At 40.1% G+C, this 24019-nt stretch overlaps 1 protein-coding gene across 3 annotated transcripts in view; it reads right to left on the bottom strand.

The window, feature by feature from the left end:
* Nucleotides 1-24019, bottom strand: part of mid2 (midline 2) — a 205968-nt gene that overhangs the window by 46977 nt on the left and 134972 nt on the right. For 2 of the 3 annotated variants that reach the window (XM_038699505.1, XM_038699504.1), the window contains exons 3-4: nt 12007-12072; nt 9911-10006 (exon numbers count right to left, since the gene is read on the bottom strand). In XM_038699505.1, the coding sequence (XP_038555433.1) occupies nt 9911-10006; nt 12007-12072 (162 nt within the window). The remainder of the gene's footprint in view (nt 1-9910; nt 10007-12006; nt 12073-24019) is intronic. The other variant, XM_038699506.1, reaches the window with a different exon arrangement.

Genomic DNA, 24019 nt, shown 5'->3' with positions numbered 1-24019 from the left:
TAAAAATGCTTGGAATTCACCACCAGATGTCCACACAAGGGGGAGCCACAGAGGTCGAGCCATAGGTCTGTATCAGCAGACGCCTCAGCTAAAGGTATTTCCAAAACTGATTCTTGGAATATCACATTGCTGTTTTAGATTTTCAAACAATCTCAATGTTTCCTTTTCGTGAAGGTCACCTTGATCGGAGCTCTCAATCTTTAAGTGAGCCGAAGATTACATTCAAATCAAAGCTCACCTATTGTGACAATAAATTCAGAAGAATTTACACTTCACACACTTAATTTCCTTTTGATGTAGTTCCCCAACTATAAATTTTACAGGGTTGTGACATTTGCAGACCGTCAAAACTACTTACACCAACAGCCAAGTTCCACTCATCACTTCACAAAGCTCATTACAACACGGCGATCCACTTAAGCCTCATTAAACACACACACACACACACACACACACACACACACACACACTTATACTTAATTCTGGAAAGAACCATCTTATGACTGCAGGTTAGCAATTAAGCAGGATAAATGCAGCAGCCCTAGATCACTGTGAATTACAACGTCTACTCTGCAGCTTAGAGTTACGGAAACAATCTTCATCTTCATCCTATTCCTCTTTCACATCACTCAAAACCACCACCTCCTCCTCCTCCTTGTCTGCCAGCTCCTGACATTACTATCCACTCCTTGCTACACAAACACTATCACCTAGTGTGCATCTCCCTGTTCATCAGGCTCCTCTGCAGGTGAACATGAACAACACAGTGCCAACTCCAAGTTAAAAAAGGTTGTGAAATTGTGATCACTGAAAAAGGACAGAAGGAAAGAAAGCTACAAAAAAGCAAATTTAAGATGCCAGAAAGTTTAATAAAGGGTTCTTATTGTAACAATCCCTGAAGAATAATAGCTTATAACAATAAGATCTGTCATAGCTTATTCATCCATCCTGCTGATGCATAACTATTCTCACTCAGCTGCACGTTCATTATGCGTGGTAATGCAGCTGACATTTAAGTTCACCACATTCACATAACATCCCCTCATTATCTCATGAGGCAAATAAAATAAATTAAAACAAAAAATATCACATCAGCCATAATTACACTCTATTAAGCAATAAGATGAAACGCGGACATTATTAGCAACTGAACATAGTATTTAAAAAGCTAATAATCTAGAATATTATAATGAAAATGTACACAACATAGTGCAAACTGACAGCACAATCATTAAATCATAAAAAGCCGAAATGAGGAAGAATAAATTTACCACATCTTCCACCTCAGGTTTTCTTATAGAAGCATTATATTGAGCACATATGCTCCCGGACATCATTAGGTTGAGTTCATCTCCCACATTATGTCAAGATTAAATCTATTCGCCTATATTTTTATACAGTGGAAATGAGCATGTATTACTTACAAGTCAAAATTAAATAAAATGAGCTATGCAGCTTCATTTTTTTCCTGCCTTCAAATGACTGACAGTCACCATTCACCACCCACTCTGTGTTTTTTCAGTGAATAATGACGTGAATGATGTATGTGGCCAAGCAGAGTGCCAGTCATTTGGATGTTGTCAATCACACTGAGGTGAGCTAAAGTCAAAATGAGGACGCCCTAATATTGTGATTTGACATTGTAATCTCTCACTATGTTGTGATTTTGAGAAAATCTGTTGACTCCAGATAAATGACCTGAATTGTGTGTGTTTTAATGATGCTGCAATGCTCATTCAGCCTTGATAATGCTGAGCGCATTTGTCACAAGAACTGTCACAGCTGCAACAGCATAATAACATCACAAACTCTGGCAAAGGCTGATAAATTTCCCACCCACCCCGACATAACAAATCCCAATTTATTTTCTTAAACTGTGAATCTTTACAAACTCATGTTGCGTTAACAAGCATTGTTCAAACCCACACAACTTATTTTAAATATCAATCAAACTTACCAACTATGGCAGGTGTATAAAATGGTTCACAAAATGTCTACATGACAGCTTGACTTAAATTTGATATAATAATGAACCAAGAAAAAAAATGCCTTGGATTTGAATATTTCATTCAGTGAAAGCATTATGCAGGTCCAAGGAAGAGTTGGAGTGGTACAGTATGTAATACTTTCATACAAAAGTTGAGGAGATCTAAGAGGAAGTTTTAGGGACACTGTGAACGCCTGGCAATGTCTCTGTCTCTGACCAATGGCAGCTGTGAGCCAGTCAGACAAGATCACACAAGATGTGATATCCGTCCTAGTTGTGGTTTAGTTTTGGGTTCCAAATGTATGATGTTATTTCTGGGTTTCAACAAAATCAGACTCCTCCTTTTAAAAACATTTTGCATTTGTACAAATCAAAACCGTGATATATAACCAAAGATAATTGTTTTTATAATTTTTTTAGGGCATTCTGTACCTTCATTAGATAAATTAGCTAAAGTAGACAGATGAGTGGAAAAGAAGTGAAAGAGAAATGACGCACAACAAAGGTCCTGCCGAACATGGATCTGGGATAGCCAGGACGTCCACAACATAGATCATTTTTATTATCTGGCACAATCTATAGTCTCGCTGGGCCTGGGAGATAGTTCAAAATTTTATGCTAATGAGTGTCATAAAGACACAATCATATAGTGTTTTACACAATACTGTTAAAATACTGCTTTACTTTAAATTAATGATACTAAGCCAACTGTATAGTGAAAAGATATTATAACACATTCGAATGCACTGAACATTATTATTTTTTCAGATGTGATGCATACATTTTCCATTGTCATTACAATGAATAAATGTAAATGCTCCATATTTGTCTAGTGCCTTTCTAGTCTTTGCAACCACTCAAAGCGCTTTTACACTACATCGCATTTCACCATTCACTCACATTCATACACTGAGCCTAAGTGCTCAAACAGAAACTTACATTCTCACACGTTCATACACTGGTGGAACAGGGGCAATTCGGGGTTCAGTATCTTGCCCAAGGACACTTCGACATGCAGCGGATTGAACCGCTGACCTTCTGATTAGCGGGCAACCCGCTCTACCTCCTGTGCCACAGCCGCCCAGAATATTGCAAACCCTTTTCCCTGCCCTACAGCACACCTACCAACATCAGCATGTGGACATCTGCAGTTCAAATTGCAGACAATAAGCAATGTTTGGCTCCCAAAATGATCTACTCCAGCCAAAGTGGCTCCCATTCAAACTTAGCGAGGACTGGCCCAGGTTCAGAACAGCTGTTAACCTCTTGCCGACACCACAACCCTCACATCTTGAATCAATTCTGTGCTCATTCCACTCAGCCTCTCCTGCCTCCTATCCCACTTTACTTTTTTCCTCTTCTTTCTTTTGTACCTCTGTTTGACTGGTCCACATTTGGTCTGCTTCTAACTGACCACTTCAATTCCCCCCCACTGTGCCCCTCTCTCTCAAACAGATGCAAGGCCTCAGTCTGACAGCTTTATCTCTGATGCTGTCCACATATTCTGGGATAGTTCCTAGAGATCTATCACATCCGAGTGGCACCTAGATCTAAAACAGGGAAGAAAGGCTTATGGATACATTAGAGTTAAACAAAAGGCAAGCATGACAATGTCAGAAATAGGGATGCACCGAATGTTCGGCCACCGAAATTAATCGGCCGAAAATAGCAAAAAAAACACTTTCGGTGTTCGGCCTAATAAGTCAAAAGACCGAAGTTAGCAATAATAAATATGCAAAGTCTGGTTAGACTTTCAAAATAAAGCTTCACGTTGTGAAACGGGAGGGGGTTTCTGTTGTCAAACGCCACAATTTGGTTAGGTTTAGGCACCCAAACTACTTGGTTAAGTTTAGGAAAAGGTCATAAGGTTAAGGTTAGGTTATCCTACACTGGCTTTCAGCGTTCATAAATGATGCTACAGTGCTTCCCCCACTATGATACAAAGAGGCTTCCCAGAGCATTACAAATTAACGCCAATGGGTCTTGACCATGCATCCATATGTGATGACTTGGGAGTGAGAACAGGTTGAAAATGTATAAATTTACAAATAAAAACAGTGACTGCATGAAAGCAAGAATTTAATTTCATTATATGCCACTATCCCACTCCATTGACGTCCTCTTTGCTTGAAAGTGGAACCGCAAATGGCTTTAGAAATATACCAACGACAAACAACACCAGTGGATTCGATCCCACAGATATTCCAGTAGAAAGGTAAAGAGAGGCAAGAGGAGACCTGATACAAAGGATTAGGCAGCAGTGCAGCCATCTCCACAGAGCTGATTCATATTCTGCACACAGTGGGATCAGCTTCAGAGTACATAAACCTAGACAGGTCTTAGCTAAAGACTTACACCTCATTGTTTCATCAGTAGACATACATGTCTGAGCATTAAAATCCACTCTGCGTCTGTCTGATGTGATTCTTTCCTTTTTCCATCAGTCGTACTACACACATGCTTACAACCTTAACAGTGAACTAATTTAGTTTCCTTCCAGCTGGCAACACAACTCAGGGGGTTGGAAAGACTGGCTGCTGCATTGACTGCATCCTCAAACAATGCTTACTGCACATTAGCTGTGTCTGGATGATGCCTCCCTGCCATGAAATACAGAATGTGAGCTAGGCTACCTACACCTCATTACAGAGTGCCCTCATTAAAAAGCCACCCGAGAACACGACACGTCACAAATCTGAATGAGCACAAACACAGACAGCAAGAGAGAGACAAAGTGGGACATAGCAAAACGGAAAGACAGAAAATCTGATCATCTGTCAAGTTGCAATATGAATTCAGAAGTGTTGTTGAACGCAAAATCAAGAACTTCGCAACTCTGACAAAGTTCCAAGTCTGAAACTCTGCTGAAAATGTGTACAATGGCAGTAAAACAAATCATACAACACGTCCTCATACAACAATTGCCAATGACTCCCAAAACAACAAATGTGACATTCCCCAAAACGACATATGTGATGTCATGGTAACAATAATAAACACACAGTTGATGTTGTTTAGTTAGGTTTAGGCACCAAAACTACTTGGTTAGGTTGAGGAAATGATCGTCATTTGGGTTAAAACAAGTCACAAGTCACATGACAAACGTTTTGGGACAAAAGTCACGTGACTTAATTTATGTGCGTAAGTCAATGTAGGCTTTTTGGTTTCACACAGGACACGAACAGTGGCCTCCTGCTTAAAAGTATGCGTCATAATAAGCTGCTTCTACATACGACCTATACGACCGGATCTTTGGGGAGGATGGTCTGATTCTAAATCAAAGTAGTTTTTAGGGTAATGCTCAAACAGCCTCATTGAGTGTCTCTTCTCTGCTGCCTATTAACATCCAGCCAGCTACCTGGCACTGAGTAAATAACAGATGTGTGTTAAAGCCCAACAACAAAAATTATTATAATTATTATTATCATGACCGCAACAGATTTAACAATCCTACACCACCACTGTGATAAGGAGTGAGGCCTATCAAGAAAGAAACATCCTACACATCATCAAGTCAACACATCTTTTCTGAAGACTGAAGAGAAGATAACTCCCCAAAGAGAAGCAATGGAGAACAGCATTGCTGCAGTGTGTGCTGACATACTGGAAACTGATTCACACTGCGTTTGATCATATCTTTGGCACCAATACAATATGATGCAAACACGAAGGAGAGGAATCCAGGTCATGCTCAAAGCCCTTCAGAGATTTTTTACTTTGCACAAACTTCTCTCACTCCACCAAGTCTCTCTTTTTTTATTCCCTGTCTGTATTGTATTGCATTATTGCTGAGCGCTTTCTTCCACACAGTCCCTGTATCTGTTTCGGTCAAAAGATCATTGGTTGTCACGCTAACACTCACGTCCTCTTTTTTTCTTCCTCTGCTTGCCCTCTCAGTCCTACTCTCTCTTCTTTCTTTTATCTTCCTCTTTACTTTTCCTCCTTCCTTTGGTGCTCGCCTCCTCCTCTACTTTTCCCAACATTTCCTTCTTTCTGTCTCCATCTTCATCTTTTTTCTCATTTGTCCTCGTCTCACCTCTTCTCTCCTCCCGTCAAACATGAAGAGCCACTGCACATTAATGTGAACTCACCAGAAAACATTACGCTCCCTCATTCCTCACATCAGTAATTAAACTAGCCCTCTTGAAATTGCATCACGAATAGCTCTGAACGGGTACAAACAAAGCGGGAAAACATATAGTTTATTTTAATGATAAGTCGATGTAGCATGCACCCCCCCATGCTATTGCTCCTCATTTGTTTTTGATGAATAAGTGATGAGATTCTGCTGTTGTTGTTGGCGGTGGCGCAACATCGGCATGCAGACAGAGAAAGACAAAAGACGACAGCCTTTTTTTTTCTCTCAGCGCGCCTTTGACGAACAGTTTGTCTGTACTTAATGAATCACACAGCGATCATTTAATTGTTATTGGGTGAGTGGCTGCAAGAATTGTGTTTCATGGACCTCACAGTGACACAGAGAAAATGGAGTCTGGCCCGGCTAATAAGAAATGAGCTGCGGACAGAGTGATGGCGGCACCAAAGTGCATTTGTCCTCTGTGGTCATTAATGTCAAATCTTGGACAGAAATTATGGTGTTTATTAAGAGTGAGTGCATTAAGACAGAAAGTCTGCGCTTGTGTGTGTGTTCGTGCATGCACATGTTAGTGATGCACTCAGTGGCTACGCATTAGTACTCTCTGGCTGGATTGACACAGTACCTCCATTAAATCACAGCATGAGCCCAAATGGAAGAGTGGCTAGTATAATCTGCAGACAGGTATCGGTTCATTCCAGGACACCAAAGTGTAAACCCTCCTCCAAGGTTGCAATTACATAACTGTCCATTTAAACAGTTTGAGAGTGGATGGTTGCCGAGAGTTCCGGCTCATCCTTTATTCTTGAGACATGGCTTGAGTCTGATTGTCTGGAGAGCTACCACTGGCTAAGTACAAGAGGCCACCAAGATCCTAACTGCTATTTGGTGTTTTCATTTTCAAGGCAGTGCATTGCATCAGTCACTGGATCGAATGGCAGACAAGATCAGTCTGCGCAAATACAGTACATTTCAGCGATTGTAAAGGGCTATTTTAGATAAGATAAAATCCATTTTAACGATGCTGCAACATTGACCTTTCATGACCCCACGACTGGGAACTGAAATTCACTTTCAATGCTAATCAGCATTTATATATATAGCTATATAGTGTGGGGAACTGAAAGAATGGAGTGCTGATTTTACTGCTAGCACAAACAAAACTACGATCCACGAGGAGTGAGAGACATTACAAGAGAAGGAAAGCAAGAAAGAAAAGGATCAAGGGTCACTTTCTACCGCTGTACACTCAGATGTGTGTGAGAGACAAAGTGTAAGGAGCGTGGAATCAGAGCAGTCACCAATAGCAAAGGCAGTAAGCTGTATACAATCATTAATAGTGACATACTTGGGTGTGAATTGGTGTCTCGGAGAGAGAGAGAGAGAAAGAGAGAGAGAGAGATGCAATCTCAGTCCTGGCCTCCTCCTGAACGACACAGAGATCAGAGGTCTGCTGTATGCAGATGACTTAGTGTTGCTTTCACCTACTAAAGAAGGTTTGCAGCAGCACCTTAATCTCCTGCAGAGATTCTGTCAGACCTGGGCCCTGACAGTAAACACAGCAAAGACTAAGATAATGATCTTTCAGAAACAATACAGAAATCAGGTTACACACAATTTCTATTTAGACACCACTAAATTACAACTCATGCCATGAAGTGAGGACGACCAATGGAACCTCAGACTAACAAATAATTGTACAGATTTTCAAATTATTATTATGTTGATCATTTGATATTTTAGTAATTGTTTTGTTTTTACATTTGATACTGATTTCTTATTTATTTATTTATTATTTTTTAATCAATTAATTCTTTTTAAAATTATTATTATTTTTGTCTATTAATATACACACACACACACACTTTACTGTTTCATTTATTTTATTTTATTTTATTTTATTTTAACACAAACACAGACATATTTTGCAGCAATTATTTCGCATTTGGGCATTTCTCCCAGTAAATAGGGGAGTTTCTGTGTGTCTGATATGAATTCGAATTCGGGGTATATTTGGGAAATGTTTGCAAAGTGTTTTTGTCTTAGTGTTTTATATTTAGGGCATGAGGTTAGAAAGTGCTGCTCTGTCTCTACCTGTCCCCTGTCACACTGGGAGCAGAGTCTCTCCTCTTGTGGTAGCCACCTCTGTCTGTGGCGAACCTTTTCTATGGCCAGGCTGTGTTCACTCAGTCTGTATGTTGTCAACATTTTTCTTAATTTGGGACATTTTATCGTACTCAGGTAATTTGCCAGTGTGAATTCTCTTTTTAGGGTCAGATAACATTGTAATTTACTTTGTGTTTTGGTCGTTTCTTTCCAGTATTCAATATATTTTTCTTTCTGTGGGTGTGAGTTGGTATTGCTGTCCTGAGGCTGTTGGGGACTTGTTACTGCAGAGAGCCTCAGGACCAGATGGCTGATGGGACTCTTCTCTGGTTTCAGCTGTTAGGGCTTTGTGATGATATGTCTGGGGGTTAACTGATTTTAAGTGATTGTAAAATTTAAGTGATCTTTTCTGTATTTTTAGTAAGAGGGGGTATTGGCCGAGCTCTGCTCTGCACAGGTTATTTGGTGTTTTTCTCTGCACCTGCAGGATGCTCTTACAGAATTACAGATTGTTTTGTCCCATTTGTCAAATTCATTATTAAGTTTTGGCCCCCAAATTTTGCTACCATATAGAATTATTGGTTCTAGTACAAATTGGAAAATTTTAAGCCAGATTTCAATTGGACTATATATTTTAATGTTTCTTTTTATTGCATAGAAAGCTTTGTCCCTCAGATCTTTCACAGCCATGTTGAAGTTCCCTGTGTATGTAATGTTGAGGCCAAGGTAAGTGTAGTTTTTTGTGTGTGATGCTTTGAATGTTGTTGTTACATTGTTCATGCCAATAAAGCTAATTTGAATTTAATTGAATTGAGAGAAAATTCATGCAGGCTGAGCTTCTCTGTAGAGTTATTCATAGGCCTAAACGTGAAACCCTGGCTTCTTATGAGATTGTTTCTGAAGCTTGACGCATTGATTGTGCCGGATGAGGGACTGCATCGGCTTTAACGAAAATCCAGAGTAGCTTATTGGTGTGGAAAGGGAGCCAACAGTGGCGGCTGGTGCATTTATAAATGGAATGGAATGGTCTAGGGCTGGGCGGTATATCGGTATACCGATATAGTTTGATGTTGAGTTAACTGATATATTTCGTAAAGTCCTGCCAGGGTTTACTCCTCTCTCTCCCTCACCGCCGTCTACTCACAAAGTCTCTAACCACATGGAGGGAGAGACAGTGCCGGTCAACACTGCTGAAGACCTGGCTTGTAAAAAACAACGGTTCAGTCAGTGTTTTTTCCCCACACATACACTTTATTTTGGTGGGCAGCCCAGGTATATTTGGCGACACATTGTAGCATTTTTCAGAGTATCAGAGAGTCATTATGTTAAAAATTGTGACATGGTGGATATTTTTGCAAGCATGGACCAAGTAAAGTGACAGTGAACACAATAGTGCAGATGTAATTCATTGGCTACCACATTGGTTTTGTTTTGAAAGGCTAACATGCGGTGTAGCTGCTGCTGTGAACGGGAGGAAAAGTCCAGAAGACAAGTTCTGTCTTTCTGAGAGAGAGCTGGAGGTGAGAAAAAAAGTGTTTTGCGGTGAAAAAGTAGCTGCCTGTTCTGCCAGCTGACTGCTCTCATTGGCTGGATGTGGATGTCGAGTCGAGCTCGCCGAGCGGCAAATCGTGCAAAAAATCATGTAGTGGCTTTAGAGTTAATGACTTCACTTGAGACTCATCTAACACCTAAACACACAAAGACATAAACATTTTGCATACCTCAACCTGTTGACATATCTGGATGAGCTTGGCCATTTGGTTCTCCAGTTCACTGTTCCTCTTCACCAGGTTGGTCAGGTTGTTTTCCAGGGTTTGCTGTTGGAAGGGAGAAGGAGGAAAGATTAAGGACAAATGAGAAACACATTAGCATATATAGCTGTCACAGTGTTCATTGACAGCAAAGGTTGGGTAATGAATGTAGAAACACGACAATGTTATTATGTATTTAAATTTTAAATGTTCAGCTAGCCAGACACTGTCCAAAAACGGACTAATTGAAACTGCGTTTTACAACAATAAAAAAAATTGTCATTGTCAGTTATTTGAATCTGGAAATAGTGGAACAGTTTTTGACATTTGTGATTTTACATGATTTCTTCAGAACAACATTTTTGGTGATTTCAGTGCCGTGTCATCAACCTAATACCCACTAGGTACTGGTTCATATCTTTAAATTCATTAATTTCTACAGTTATCCTGAAAATCAGAAGGATTGTTTAGTTTGTAAGACCTGCGCTGTAAGGTTGTGCCCAAACCTTAGTGCTTTCCTGGTACTGCATTGAAAATCAAATGACATAAAAAGCAACTGACAAATTACTAATAGTAACTAAAGCCATTTCTGTACACATTATTGAGTCAGCTACAATGGATAAATAATATACTTAAATGTGTTATAAAATTATGTCATTGTTATGTTATGTTTTCTGTGACATCAAAAGGAAATATCACAACACTATATTACTCCTTTGTTCCATATTGATGCTCTACTCTGTGCATTCTTCTGTTGATCATGGCCTGGGGTTTGCTTTATAACATATGAAATCCATGCTAAAAAGTTTCTGTACAAATGTTTAACGGTTGTTTGGCAACCAGTCATTACAAATAGTAAATAGGTCCAAATGATATCAAGGCCTGTGAGACAAATTAGGTTGCTATAGTCCTGGTAAAAATTAGGATGGATCACAGTGGTCATGAAACAATGTGCTAAAAAATATATTTTTATGACATGAAAGCATGTTGAAATACAGAATGACACTTTTTGTACAATGTTGAATGAACTGTATGAATTCATTAATAATCAAAAAGAAAAGTGGAAATCTCACTGACTAATTCTTTCAACCAAAGCACAGCACTTTAGTTTCAAAAGGTTCTCTGTGTTGAAAGGCTCTTTAAATTTCTGACAAAAATCTGTATGGACTTCGACCATCATGTTAAAATAATTTAATATCAGGGTCACACCGACACGCCAATACCTTCGAATTAAATATATTTATCGCTACCGGTAAGACAATTAACGATCAACAATTGTTAACAATTCTATCCTATAATGCAATTGAGTGGTTTTATATGATAGTTTTATCATATTGTCTGTAATATGATGATTTAACTGCCTGACCTTGCCATACTTTACATTAAAGCCACAAAACAGCCATATGATCCCTGAAAAATTAAACCAATCAACCTCCACACAATTTTAATGATCAAACAGTAAATTACTATCCCGCAATTGTGACTGTGTTTATCAATCGTAGAACAAAAGACACACACGCACACACATATACAGTACAAAAGATGAAAATGGAAACAAGCAAACAGCGATCCAGAAATAGAACTGCCGTTCAAAGGAAACAAATCAACAATGGCGGCAACGACGATGGGTATCAAAACAACAACAACAACAACCACCACAGCTGCAAAGAGAACAGCAGAACAAAGCAGCAGACAAGCGGCGGGTGTTTGAAGTAGCTCTACTCATGCAAGTGAAAGGGAGGTGGGCTGGACAAGCACCTGGCCACGACTCTGACTGTCTGACTGTACCTCAGTCTGTCTGTCCCGTCTGTCAGGTGGCGTCGCTGCTCTCCAGTACCTCCTTTGCCTGTCGCTCAGCCTGATTTACTCTAGCTGCCTGTTGTCTGTTTGACTTTGCACCCACTTAATTATTTATCTAGCTGCTTATCGCCCTCCCTGCATCCCTTCCTTATTCACCCAGGTGTCTACCTGTGTGCCAGTCTGCCTCTCTGCGTCCAAACAGTAGGGATAGGGGAGGAGTGGTGGGAGGGGTGGGGGGGTTGGTAAAAGGCAGCCAGGGAACTCACCGCAGCGCTTGTCTTTGAAGCCTCCATTACCGCATCTGACACTCTGCCCGGGCTCACCTGATAAGCCTACAAACACACACACACATACACCCACATAAGTGCACACATAAACACACACACAGGCAAGCCTGATCGCACATGTGCCACCTAAGCGCACAGCAACAGAAGAGGAGAACTATTTCCAGATAAAGTTGCCACAAGCACCCTTCTTAAAGTCTTGAATGCAGATGAGACAGTGTGGCTCACAGTGTCCGTTAATATTTGTTTTCCCCGAAACGGGTGCGGGAGTTACGAGCGTTTGGTTGTTGTGTCGCAGCCCTGTGTGAGTGTGTTTTTGTATGAGGGAGTTTGAAGTGGAACATCAGTGAGAGGGGACAGATGGGTCATTAATTAGCAAGCTGGAGACGAAGATGATTAATACATCAGAACACAGCTGCCTCCCCTGAGACTGCAGTGAAACAAACTCCTCTGTTCTCTACATACATGCATGTGTGTGTGTTTTTGCCCGTCTTTATGTGTAAGTCAGCGGGTGTATATGCACACATACAGTTGCGACCCATTTGAGCATGCATGCTGTCGGACAAAAACGTATGTTTCTGTGTGTGTGTGTGTGTGTGTGTGTGTGTAGACAGGGTTCTGCTTGACTTGTGTTGGCACTCCTGTGGCTTCATCCCAGCAGGCAGGACGAGTGGCTGAGAGAGAGGGTTTGAAGCAGAGGAGCAGTCAACAACAAACTTATTAAAACACACAACAGACGGAAGACGGAAAGAACCACTAAGAGACAGACAGAGGAAGAAGAGGAAAACATGGATAAAGGGAGGAATGGAGGGTGTGGTGGGTGGGAGAAGGTGCCCCACCAAGTGTTGGGGGGATGGTGGCATGCAGGAGTTGGCAAAATTAAATGTCAAGCCAAACCAGGACAACATTTTTATAACATGATATGATGGCTTATTCTGTCTAAATCATTATCAGATCTGCTATGGAAACTGTTTGGAACTTTACAAGTCAGTTTTGGGTTGCAAGGCTATTTAACAAGAATGTGTGTAAAGCCCTTAGTTTGTTGTAGCTAACTGCTAGTTTCAAACTATTTACTGAATCAGGTTGCAACATAAAAACTTCATGTCTTTACTAGTAAAGACTAGTAGTATAGCTAGTTATATGTAAATTGGTTCATAGGAAATATTTGCAGCTCCATCCAATCAAAAGCAATCAAACTATGTAAACAGGAAGCTGTAACATGTTTTGTATTTTCAGGTATTTTAAGTTAGTTTTGTTAAATATAATTAAGATCTTTTGTGTTTGTAGTTTGTATTAGTGTTGCATAAATCTCCACTTAGTAAACACTTGCATTATAAACAGGATATGTTTAAACTTACAAAGAACTTATTTCTACTGGAAACCATGGACATTCCCTCAGCTTTCATTTTAGCACTATACACTTTTTAGTATCTATCCACTGTTCCACCTGTATGTTTACTGGCATGGAAAGTAAGAATTCAAGGAGATAAATACAAAGAGGATTTACAGCGAGAGAGAGAGAGAGAGAGAGGGAGAGAGAGAGAAAGAGACAGACAGACAGAGGAGTGAAAAGAAAGGTGGAATAAGAGATAAGAGAAAGCAGAGGAAGACATGTTAGAATGGAGGGAGGAGCAATCAGAAATGAATGACAAATTGCATTTTAGTTGCTTGAGGCACACCATGGGGCTTGCAGGTAAGGTAATATCATTCATTCACTGATTCAGCTGTGGAGGTGGCTTGTCATGAGAGTGAACAGAGTGTGGCAGAGATGGAGGGGGTTGATGGGATGGAAATAGGCACGAGTCCCGTGCTGAGAGGGGCCGCTTGGCAGAGTAGCTCCAGTCTGGCCTGCCCTCTTTCCCCTTGTTATCTGTCTTTCTGTCATTCTCTACCGTTCTCTCTTTTTCACAGTACGTCTCCTCTCCCTCTAACTTGACTTTCTGTCTCCTCCCTCGAACTGTGTCTCGCTACTTCAGTCCTTATTCTGTCCGTCTCGGCAGAGTTACAGCTGCAGCTGCTGACAGCCCATCATCTTGGGTTAGATCACCACCCACTCATATGACTTCATTGTGTTGAGGGGCTCCCGGGTCTCACTCCTTTACAGATGATCTCTTTGAAACAAAAAAGGACAGATCTCTATCTATATTACAGTAGCTACAGAGACTGGAGAGAGGGATTGTGGTAGAAAAACAAAGATACCTTTCTTACAGGAGACTTGCGTATGATGAAGGGTTTACTGAACACACATTCGACTCAAGTTTGAGACTGCTGTCACAGTTTAATCTCTAGTCATCACTCTCAACAGAGTCTGAAACTATAGTTCAATTCACACAACTGCTAAACCATGAAATTACACAGAATTACATCACAAAGCACCAAAAATGAAATAAAATTATTTGTGTTGATAAAGTGACAATCCAAATACTCATGTATCTCAGACATCTCACATCCAATCACTCATTTCTGCAGAGGTGTCTGTGTTGTGCTTCAGAAGTAACTGTGACAGTAACTGTGACAAATAAAAAGTTGGCAATTTACAGTAATCCAATTACATTGTAATGTGTTACTCTCGACCTGCGGCATGGATTGACTGTTACTTTGCTACTGGAACATTAAAGGTACTTTATCTGAGGTCAAGTTCACAAATGTAATCACAATAAAAGGAAAGAAATAGTAAGAGAAGAGGACATACACATAAGTGGTCCACATATCAGACGCTAAACATTAAGAAGTGCTTGGCTATAGGGAACCATTTACACAGGGGTTTTATGCTGCCCTGCATCAGTTGCCTAATTAGATGACATTGTCCAGTAGCTGAATCTGTGTGTCGTTACAACAAGGTAACAACAAAAATCCAACTACAGCCACAACGGAAATGGAACAAAATGCCCTAAGGCCAAGTATCCAACTTCAAAGTATTTTTTCTTTTAATTAATTCGAGACCCCCCCCATCCTCAAGAGCAGACAGTAAGAGAAACAGAAATGAAAGCAAGTTAAAGAGGGAGAGATGAAATGAGAAAGAGCAATAGAATAGAACAAGCTCACTTTACAGCTGTTGTTAACAAGAGGCTTTTCAGAGTCTGGACGTGTCAGTAACACAAGCCTTCTGGGAAACTGGGTTTTTGTCTGAGGATGATATTCCATAGGGCAGAACTCTTGAGGCCAACAAATTGTAGCGGGGCATAACAAATGGGGAATCACGCTTGTCTCATAACCCACTGGCTGGGGCCAAATTAATGAGACCAATACGGATGCTTAAAACTAGCTAAAATGTTAACACTTTTTGTTTGTGTCTCACTACCAAAAGCAGCCCATTTGTGCATTTTTGGCATGGCCCGTTGTGCACCAAGCTAGGTCATTCAAGACGAGAGTGTTCCCCTACTACCAATTCAACATAAAAAAATATATATACAACCAACATTTCATGTATGAACATTCAATGAATGTAAAGCATTGCTGTGACTGACCTTCGAGCTATAAGCAACTGCGCAAATGTTCAAGGGATCTCGAAACAGTGGGGTTGTGGCTATAGATGGGAGCAGACAACTAGAAGATCCTTACTTCCATTTGTAAGTCTTGTGGGGGAATTTAAATAAAATTGCTGGCCGAAAGCAGGTGAAGGAAGCAGGGAAGAGTATGGAAGTTTACTGTCACAGTCGACCACTCTTTTTTCCCCCGTTAAGGCTTATTATGAGAAAAAAACTTCTTAAATAGACACAAATCCAATAGTAATTCAAGTTTTTAGCCACACAAGGGGATTAAGATCAAGAAATATCTCTGTAGGTTTGAAATTGAATAATGAAAAGTCATGACTACAGAACTGCAGCAATGTGGCTCGACACAAGCTGGCGTTTGATTTTGTTTAGAAGACCCTTGATATCTCATGAGCCTGTTTGTGCTTTTAGCTTCCCAATTATTTGTTTGGTTCAGGGACAGAATGACCCAGGGCTACTAAAAACAAGAAGAAAAGATGCAGAGAATAAGAATGAAAAAGCAAATGCAGAAAAAGATGCTGCATGAAGCAAAGGCATATCCCACACCATTCCCCAACCTTCTAGTTATTAAACAATTTCAGATCAGATTACAGGCTGAGAAAACTGTGATATTTGAATGTAAAGAGATGGGAATTTAATGCTGCGGATTAGGGGGGGCTTGGACTGAGATGAAGTAGGGTTAGTAGAAAACAGTGATATGGGAGAATGGGCTTATAGGTTCTTTTTGTTTCGGCCTTCACTGGATTCTTGTTGGAACAGTGCAATTCAGTTTCATGGATTAATACTGAGAAAAGAAAATACGAGTGGCTTGGCTGTTGTTCAATATGATCAATATGTCTGCTTAAGAGAAAGAGCAAATGCTTTTTCAGCCATTTTGTGAGCCAACAGTAATACACTAATTGTGTTGTGTGCTAACTGAGCCTATCTTAGTTATAAATGAGCACGGAGAAACAGCAGACCAATAAACAAATTTGGGGCTGAGAAATTAAGAGAACAAAAAGAAGTTTCTTTAATCAAATAAAATAATTTGTAGGAAACAGCGTATCAGTGCAAATGTCACTTCTGTTAACATTAATATAGAGCTCTAAATTCATTACTTTAGTAGTTGTTATGATAATCAAAAGCATCTGACAAATGGGTCCAAGCTTGTGTTTGGACCCACACTTATTTTACTGCTGTCAATCACTTGATAACAAGCTGTGTACGTTCATGCAATCCAAAACACAGTACAGCACTGACTAAGAGATTTAACAACTTAGCCAAAACTCCTAGTGCCCCCTCTGAAATTGTTTTGTCACAGCAGTTTCTATCTGACACACTCTGTGGATGTAGCGCATGGCAACCATAGCACATATGCAGTGCATAGACATTAAACCATGGAATCTTTTAGAAAAAAAAAATGCATTTAGCTGCCACACATGACTGTGACTGCTGTTTTCCTGTGGTTTAATGCTGCATTTCAATGCTCAGGAATATAATCTCCATCAATCCATCCATCCATCATCAAGGCACACAAGGAATATATAAGTGCCATTGTTCTCAACTGGTTCTCAAGATAAACAACAAAAAGTTATTAATCTGGTACCGAATTTTAAATTAAAATCTGTTAACTCACACTGCAAGTAAAAGTGGTAAGTAAGTAGTTGCTCTCTTATAGATTCTGAAGACTATAAGGATTCTGTCCATATACTAGATTATATATATAAACAGACAGATATATAGACAGACAGATTCTCATAATTGATGTAATATCAATTTCAAATACCTGATCCAGTACACTGTTTTTTCGATAAAAGATCTAAAGGAGACTGATCAGAAAGAGGTGACACTCAAATGAAATTATATATTAGACCTACTGTATGTGTTAATGCCAAAAATGTGGTGACGTATTTTAGATAATGTGTATTTATGGATTGTGATTCAAAATGGAATTTACAGTATACATCGATACCTTGACAGACATGTAATGACTTGACTTTAATAAATATGAAATTTACAGTGAACCTGAAGCTGTTGCAACTCTTATTTGAGCTCAGTGCCTGCATGCAATCCTCATTTGTTCATTGATTTGTGAATTAATTCCATCCCGCAGACACCAGAGCCCACAGTATATTATAAGCAGGTATTATGGATCTTTAAAATAGTTACACCATCTGAGTTGTACAGTGTGCAGCTCATAACACATCCTTGTTATCCACATCCAGCCTTATCCATAGCAGATGATATCATTAGGTTGGTGCTACTAGCTGTGGGCTAGATAACGAATATACCTGCAGCCAACCACTGACTAAAGATATTATCATCATAGTGGCTTGGTTTGGCAGCTTTTATGGCAATGGGGTTCTGAATAAAACATCAGTATTTAGAGTTGTTTATAGCATGTACAGGTTTATGTGCAATATAAATGTAAAGTCCAGAGAAACAAAAAGTAGAGCTCTGTAGCTAACATTGGCTTGTTTGTTGTGTGTATTGTTTTATGCAGTGATCTGTATATTGTTTGTGAGGTGACCTTGGGTGTTATGAAAGGCGCCATTAAATAAAATGCATTATTATTATTAACCTCAGTCAGCTATGGCAAGGTAAATGTGTTTCTGTTAATCAGTGACTGACATCTAATGTACACAGTTTGTAGCTTTGAAAAGGACCTAGATTGCAAGATACAAGTAAAAGCAACGCAGTCACACACAAATCCTCAGCATGTACCTTGCATGTCTGGGTTTGATTTGTTGCTTGGTATGCTTTACCCGCATATAACTGTCCAAACAATGACAATGTTGAATCAAATCAAGATATTTGCAGAAGAGCTATAATGTAACAGGCCTGAGCCGAGCAGATAATGCCCATATCTGTATCAATATTCAAAGCCCATACCTCTGTACTACTGATAATTTCTGGACTCACAATGTGACAGATGTAAAGAAAACAAGATGAAAAAACGGAGGCAGCAGATGCCTGCAGCCCCACGGGAGTCATTGTGCTAAGCTAGGCTTGACAAGTCACAGCGCCTTCTCTGTAATGAATGCACAGATTTGAAATTGATATAGATCTACTCTTCTAACTAGGGTAAAATAGGTGAATTTCCTAAAATGTTTGGGTATTCCTTTAAGGGCCCAAAAGTGTTACACCAGTAGGTTTCACATCTTGTAGGCTTTGGTTGGCAGCAGAGTGGCCTTATCAGCAGGGAGGCTGCCCTCCAACCAGAAAACCCAGGTTAACTCTTGAGTCAATGAGCAATGCAGTGAGTTCCTGGTGCCTCAGAAGACACGATCCGGTATCTGACCTTTATCTCTGACCCCTCCATGACACTGGAAGAGCAAATAATCAATAAAATTTTCTTTTCTTGCCTTTCTTTTAAGTCATTTTAAAAAACAATAATTGACAGTCTTGGCAGGATATGCCCAGTGGAAACAGTTCAGCTCCCATGGCATTATCTACAAAAAGCTGGCTTGTTAGTTTTGAGGTGTCAGGTAAATTGGTTCAACAGAACGCAACAGGACATTGTTGTTGTTATAACCCACATGATTCTGATATTTCCTCAGAAGTCTTTACTTTTTAAGGTTTTTAGGGCATGGAAACAAACCTTTGTGCAAACTTCTGCGATTTTTTAATATTTTGTATAAATGTGCATAGTCCCTATCAAATAATTAAATAAATAAATAAATGCACAAGCCATGTACTGCAGGTATTTTTGAAATACAATATTTGGATGCCACGATGCCATGTTAGGCAGGATTTCCATGGCTTGTTACTAACCACCTGTCCTCTATGTTCACCTCCCACGGCACCAGCTAAGTGGCAGCTGCAGCGTGATGGGCTCCGCTGTCCTCTTCTCCTGCTGATTGGTTTCCGTCGCAAATGGATTTTATATTCACAAATTAATTTGGCCAAAATGCCTGCTTAGCTCCTGCATGAAAAACCTGACGTGGTACAGAAAAAGACGAGACAGAGAAAGAAAGAAAGAAAGAAAGAGTCCCTCACAGCAAGGGAGCCACAGAGACAGACAGGCAGTGCACAGACACTTTTCAGTGGCTGTAATACAATTATCTAGCTGCCAGCTAGTTGGTATATTCATATGACACGGTTATTCATTTTGCCTTATTTTCTTAAATGCAATAACAGAGAGAGCAGTGTGTTGGGTCTTAGTCATTTTGACTGATGGGAACCCAGAGGCCGTTACTTGGCTCTGCATTTCTAAAACCCTCTTATTCATTGCTAAATGAAAAATGTTCAGCCAACATCTTTTCAATAAAGTACTTTTCTACCAATTTTGTCACAAGAAGAGTGAATGTAAATAGAATGACTTCATACTTTCATTTACTTCAGTTAGTTAAACACATGTTGAACTGTGCAAACATGGTGCTGACTAAACTCAAATTAGGTGTGCGACAGACAAAACAGAGCACAATCACTAGTAAACAGTAGTGGTCGACTTTTCAATGGCTGATGCTGATATTTACAGAGCAGGGCGGCCAATGGCAGATCTATGATGCTGATACCAAAACAAAGAAAAGTCATGTTCCATTATTCCATGCAGAGTACAATCTAATATACATGATTATCTTACCCAGTAAGGTGTGTGTGAAAATACATTGGGTTATGTTGTAGATTTGAGAAAGTGACTGGTGTTTAAGGGACATCATTCAACTTGCATTATTCTCTACAGTATAACAATATATTTAACACTAGCCAGTAATTTTAGATTAGATTTGCTGTTATTCAGGAGAAACATGTTAACATTTAGAAAAGACGATGGTGACTGAGAAAGATTTGAGCACGGAACTTAACTTTTTCACCACTAATGGGACCGCAAACATCGTTCCTCAGCAGCCACACTGACACATCTGCCTGCACACACAAATATTAGCAACTAGCATAATGTTGTGTGGAATTAAATGGACAAGAAAAAATATATTTTATTTGACTGTGACATTAATCTAGATGAACTGTGTGATTAGTCAAAAAGTGAAAGAAGATTATATTTCAGTGGATGTGCAGAGCTGTGAAGCCAGGTCCACAGCATCCACAGGACGTCACACAGACGTGCCATGTACACCCTCATAAATATAACTGCATAATAAGAACAGCATCTGACAAAAGAAAACATGTGGCTGCTGCAGAAGATGTTTACAAAAAGAAATAAACAGGCAACCTGGTCGGCTAGCTGGGTGCAGACAGAGGGGCAGAAAATCCCAAGATGAAGGTTTAATATGTTTTGTATTCATAAATAATGTGGATGCGTGTACACGCATAAAACTACCTCATGTTGGTTTTAGCTCACTGGACCCATGGATTTCAAAGGCAATTTCATATCTTCTTCTGCTTTGCAATTCTACATTGGCTGCATGAATGTCATACCGACATCTTTTACTTAAATAACTACAATCAGGGCATGCTTGTGATTAAATACTATAATCCTATTTGATTTCAACCATACCCAGCGTTGTGCAAAACGTTACCACAGAAGTGAGATAAGCAGAGCCGTTAGTGGAGCCTGGTTATCTGATCCAAAGAGAATTCCAATGTGTTGTTCTCACTAAACCTTCCTCTTAAGCCTTTAAGCAGAAAAAGAGTTGTGGGTACGTCAAAGAAGTCTGTGGAGGTGGGAAATGTCGACTGGGGACTTGTCTGTTTAGTTACGAAGCTGATACACATCTCTAGCAATTGTTGTTGATTTGTACACTCAGTAGGTTTTACTATTAAACACTAGTTCACTATTGCCCTCTCTCTAGATGTTAAAATGATGCTACAAACTATACTAAAGACATTGTCACATTTTGGGAAATCAGAACTGAAAAAATATTCAATTCAATTCAATTCAATTCAATTTTATTTATATAGCGCCAAATCACAACAACAGTTATCTCACAGCGCTTTTCATAAAAGAGCAGGTCTAGACCGTACTCTGTGATGATATTTACAGAAGCCCAACAGTTCCCACCAAGAGCAAGCACTAGGCGACAGAGGCAAGGAAAAACTTCCTTTTAAGAGGCAGAAACCTCGAGCAGAACCATGGCTCAGGGTGGGCGGCCATCTGCCTCGACCGGTTGGGGTGAGAGAGAGAGAGAGAGAGAAAGAGAGAGAGAAAGAGAGTGAAAGAGAGAGAGAGAGAGAAAGAGAGAGAGAGAGAGAGAGAGAGAGGGATGTAAGGAGAGAGAGAGGGGAGGGAGGCAGCCTACACAATATACACACAGAGGTATTATATTAAAGTTGCAAATATAACAAAGTTGTTTTTCACAGACTGTGAACATTTTGTGTCACCTTGGGTTAGCATCTAGCTTCGTACTTTCTGGTTTGTCACCTCCACATTATGTTTGCTGTCTCTCATTAGATCTAATCTTTAAGGAAAACATTTAAGTTGTTGAACGCCATTGGGAAAGACTGCTGGAGAACAGCTGGCATGTTATTCCCTTAAGATACTGGGATTTAGATGAGCTGTGCACACTTTGCCTGTGAAGAGGCAATGACTAACTGACATGACAGTTGTGAGGTTTTCATCACGGCCCCACAGCTTTGAGAGTCCTTGACGGTGTTTTGCCATATCACTCGTGGCAAAGTGACATAGCAGATAATCTCACTTACGACACATGGACAACAGCACATTTGAGCTTGTGGAAAATTCATGTGCTCCTTACAAACACTGCATATGCAGGGCTAACTGGTACATCATCCTCAAACCCATTTCCCCCTTCTGAGACAGGGACGCCTTGAAGAGGCAACTGATTCAGGCAGAAGAAGACATTTTCTAGGAATGGTATCACTGTCAGCATTGTAATCATCCTTTCTTCTATTTCCTCATAGTCAGTGGTGGAAAGTAAGTAAATAAGTACAAATACTTTGTTGCTGTTCTTCAGTAATTTTTTTTCAGTATCTGTACTTTACTTGAGTATTTCTAGTTGTTGCAACTTTTTACTTTCACTTCGCTACATTTTTAAGCAAAATATTGACTTTTAACTCTGGAGCAGCATTTAAAAATAAATGTAAAACTGATAAAGCCGACTCGGCACGAATCAAATTCAGCCAGCTGATGCGACACAGGCATACGGAGTGACAGTCCAGCGCAGAGCTGGACGGCCCAGCCTAGGGCTGGGCGATATGGCCAAAAAGTAAGGCAGAATTCCAGTATTAAATATATATCGGTATTTTCTGCTAAGCGAGCTGGGGAGGCGGGTGGTTTTAACGGGCATGTTTTTACTATTTTTAGTTTCTTATTTCACCGTTTTAATTATACTTCATTCTCCATCTTAAGTATCACTCACTTATTGAATTTGCCTCCTTCAGTTCTTTTCACACTCACAGACCTAACGTACCTCTCCTGCAAACAGCCATTACCAGTACCAGCTCAACTCGCCTCGCCTCGACTCAGTTTGGCCGTCCTCCGTATTCCATTGCAGATAGTACCCAGAGATAGTACTTAATGTAGCTGGTCATCAAAGCGACGCCACACACAACTGCCGTAACGTAATGTTTAATGCGACACACACACCAGCAACCCACATACAACTGTCTCTTGATTTAAGTTAAAATGTTTCAACATTACTCAGAATGTAAAGACAGATAAAACAGAGGTGATACAAAAAAAGTACCTGGTAGCAGGTACAAGTACAACTTTTACACAATGGAAAACCAAAGAAAGGCGAGTGGAGTCGAGGCGAGTCAAGCTGGTACCGTGCAGTGGAAAAGGGCCTTTTCCTTCTCTTTCTCCCTGTATGTTCGCTTCGGTGACTTTCTCCATCAGTAGTAGGCTAGGCTGTATAAAGTCACTGAAAAAAAACAGAGCTTGTCTTCTGGACTTTTCCTTCCTCTGTTCACAGTAGCAGCTGCAGCAACATCTGACTGGTGTGTGCACTGTCGCTTTAATGTTACCTAGTCCGCTCTTGTAAAATATTCATGTTGCGTTTTATTATTCACCTTGTCGCCTAACCTGGGCGGCCCGCCGAAGTAAAGTGTATGTGTGGGAAACATTGACTGAACCGTTGCTTTTCTTTCTACAAGCCAGGTCTCAGGGTCGACCAGCACTGTGTCTCCCTCCATCTTGTTAGAGACTTTGTCAGTAGAGGTGAGGGAGAGAGAGGAGCAAACGCTGGCAGGACTTTACGGAAAACTTATTAATTATCTCAATATCAAACTATATCAGTATAAACGGTATTGTCTAATTTCATATCTCTTTTGAAATTATATCGGTATACCTCATATACCGCCGAGCCCTAGCCCCGCCTTACTTTCATGTCAAAGGTGAATGCGAATGTTTACAACTTTGATGAGAGGAGGCACGAGAAGAAGAAGAAAAAAAAACCTCAATGAGAGTGAATGCGGGAAAGTCAGTCAGGTAAATGTGTACTCTCCAAGTCTGATGTAGATCACACTGCATAATGCGCAGCTGCAGTGAATCTCTCTGTCTGTCTGTCCTGCTGACCAGCTAAGCAGTGCAGCTCTTTTCTGTCTGTGTCTTGGTAGCTTTCCAGACTGTGACTTAACAATGTTAGTGAAATATAACTCTTTAT

This window comes from Micropterus salmoides, unplaced genomic scaffold, assembly GCF_014851395.1.
Source record: "Micropterus salmoides isolate LMB-PRFRI ecotype aquatic unplaced genomic scaffold, ASM1485139v1 Ms_hic_scaffold_5, whole genome shotgun sequence".
In the NCBI taxonomy this organism is placed as follows: Eukaryota; Metazoa; Chordata; class Actinopteri; order Centrarchiformes; family Centrarchidae; genus Micropterus; species Micropterus salmoides.
Note: the sequence above shows the minus strand (reverse complement) of the source record. Positions and strands in the feature narration are given on the sequence as shown.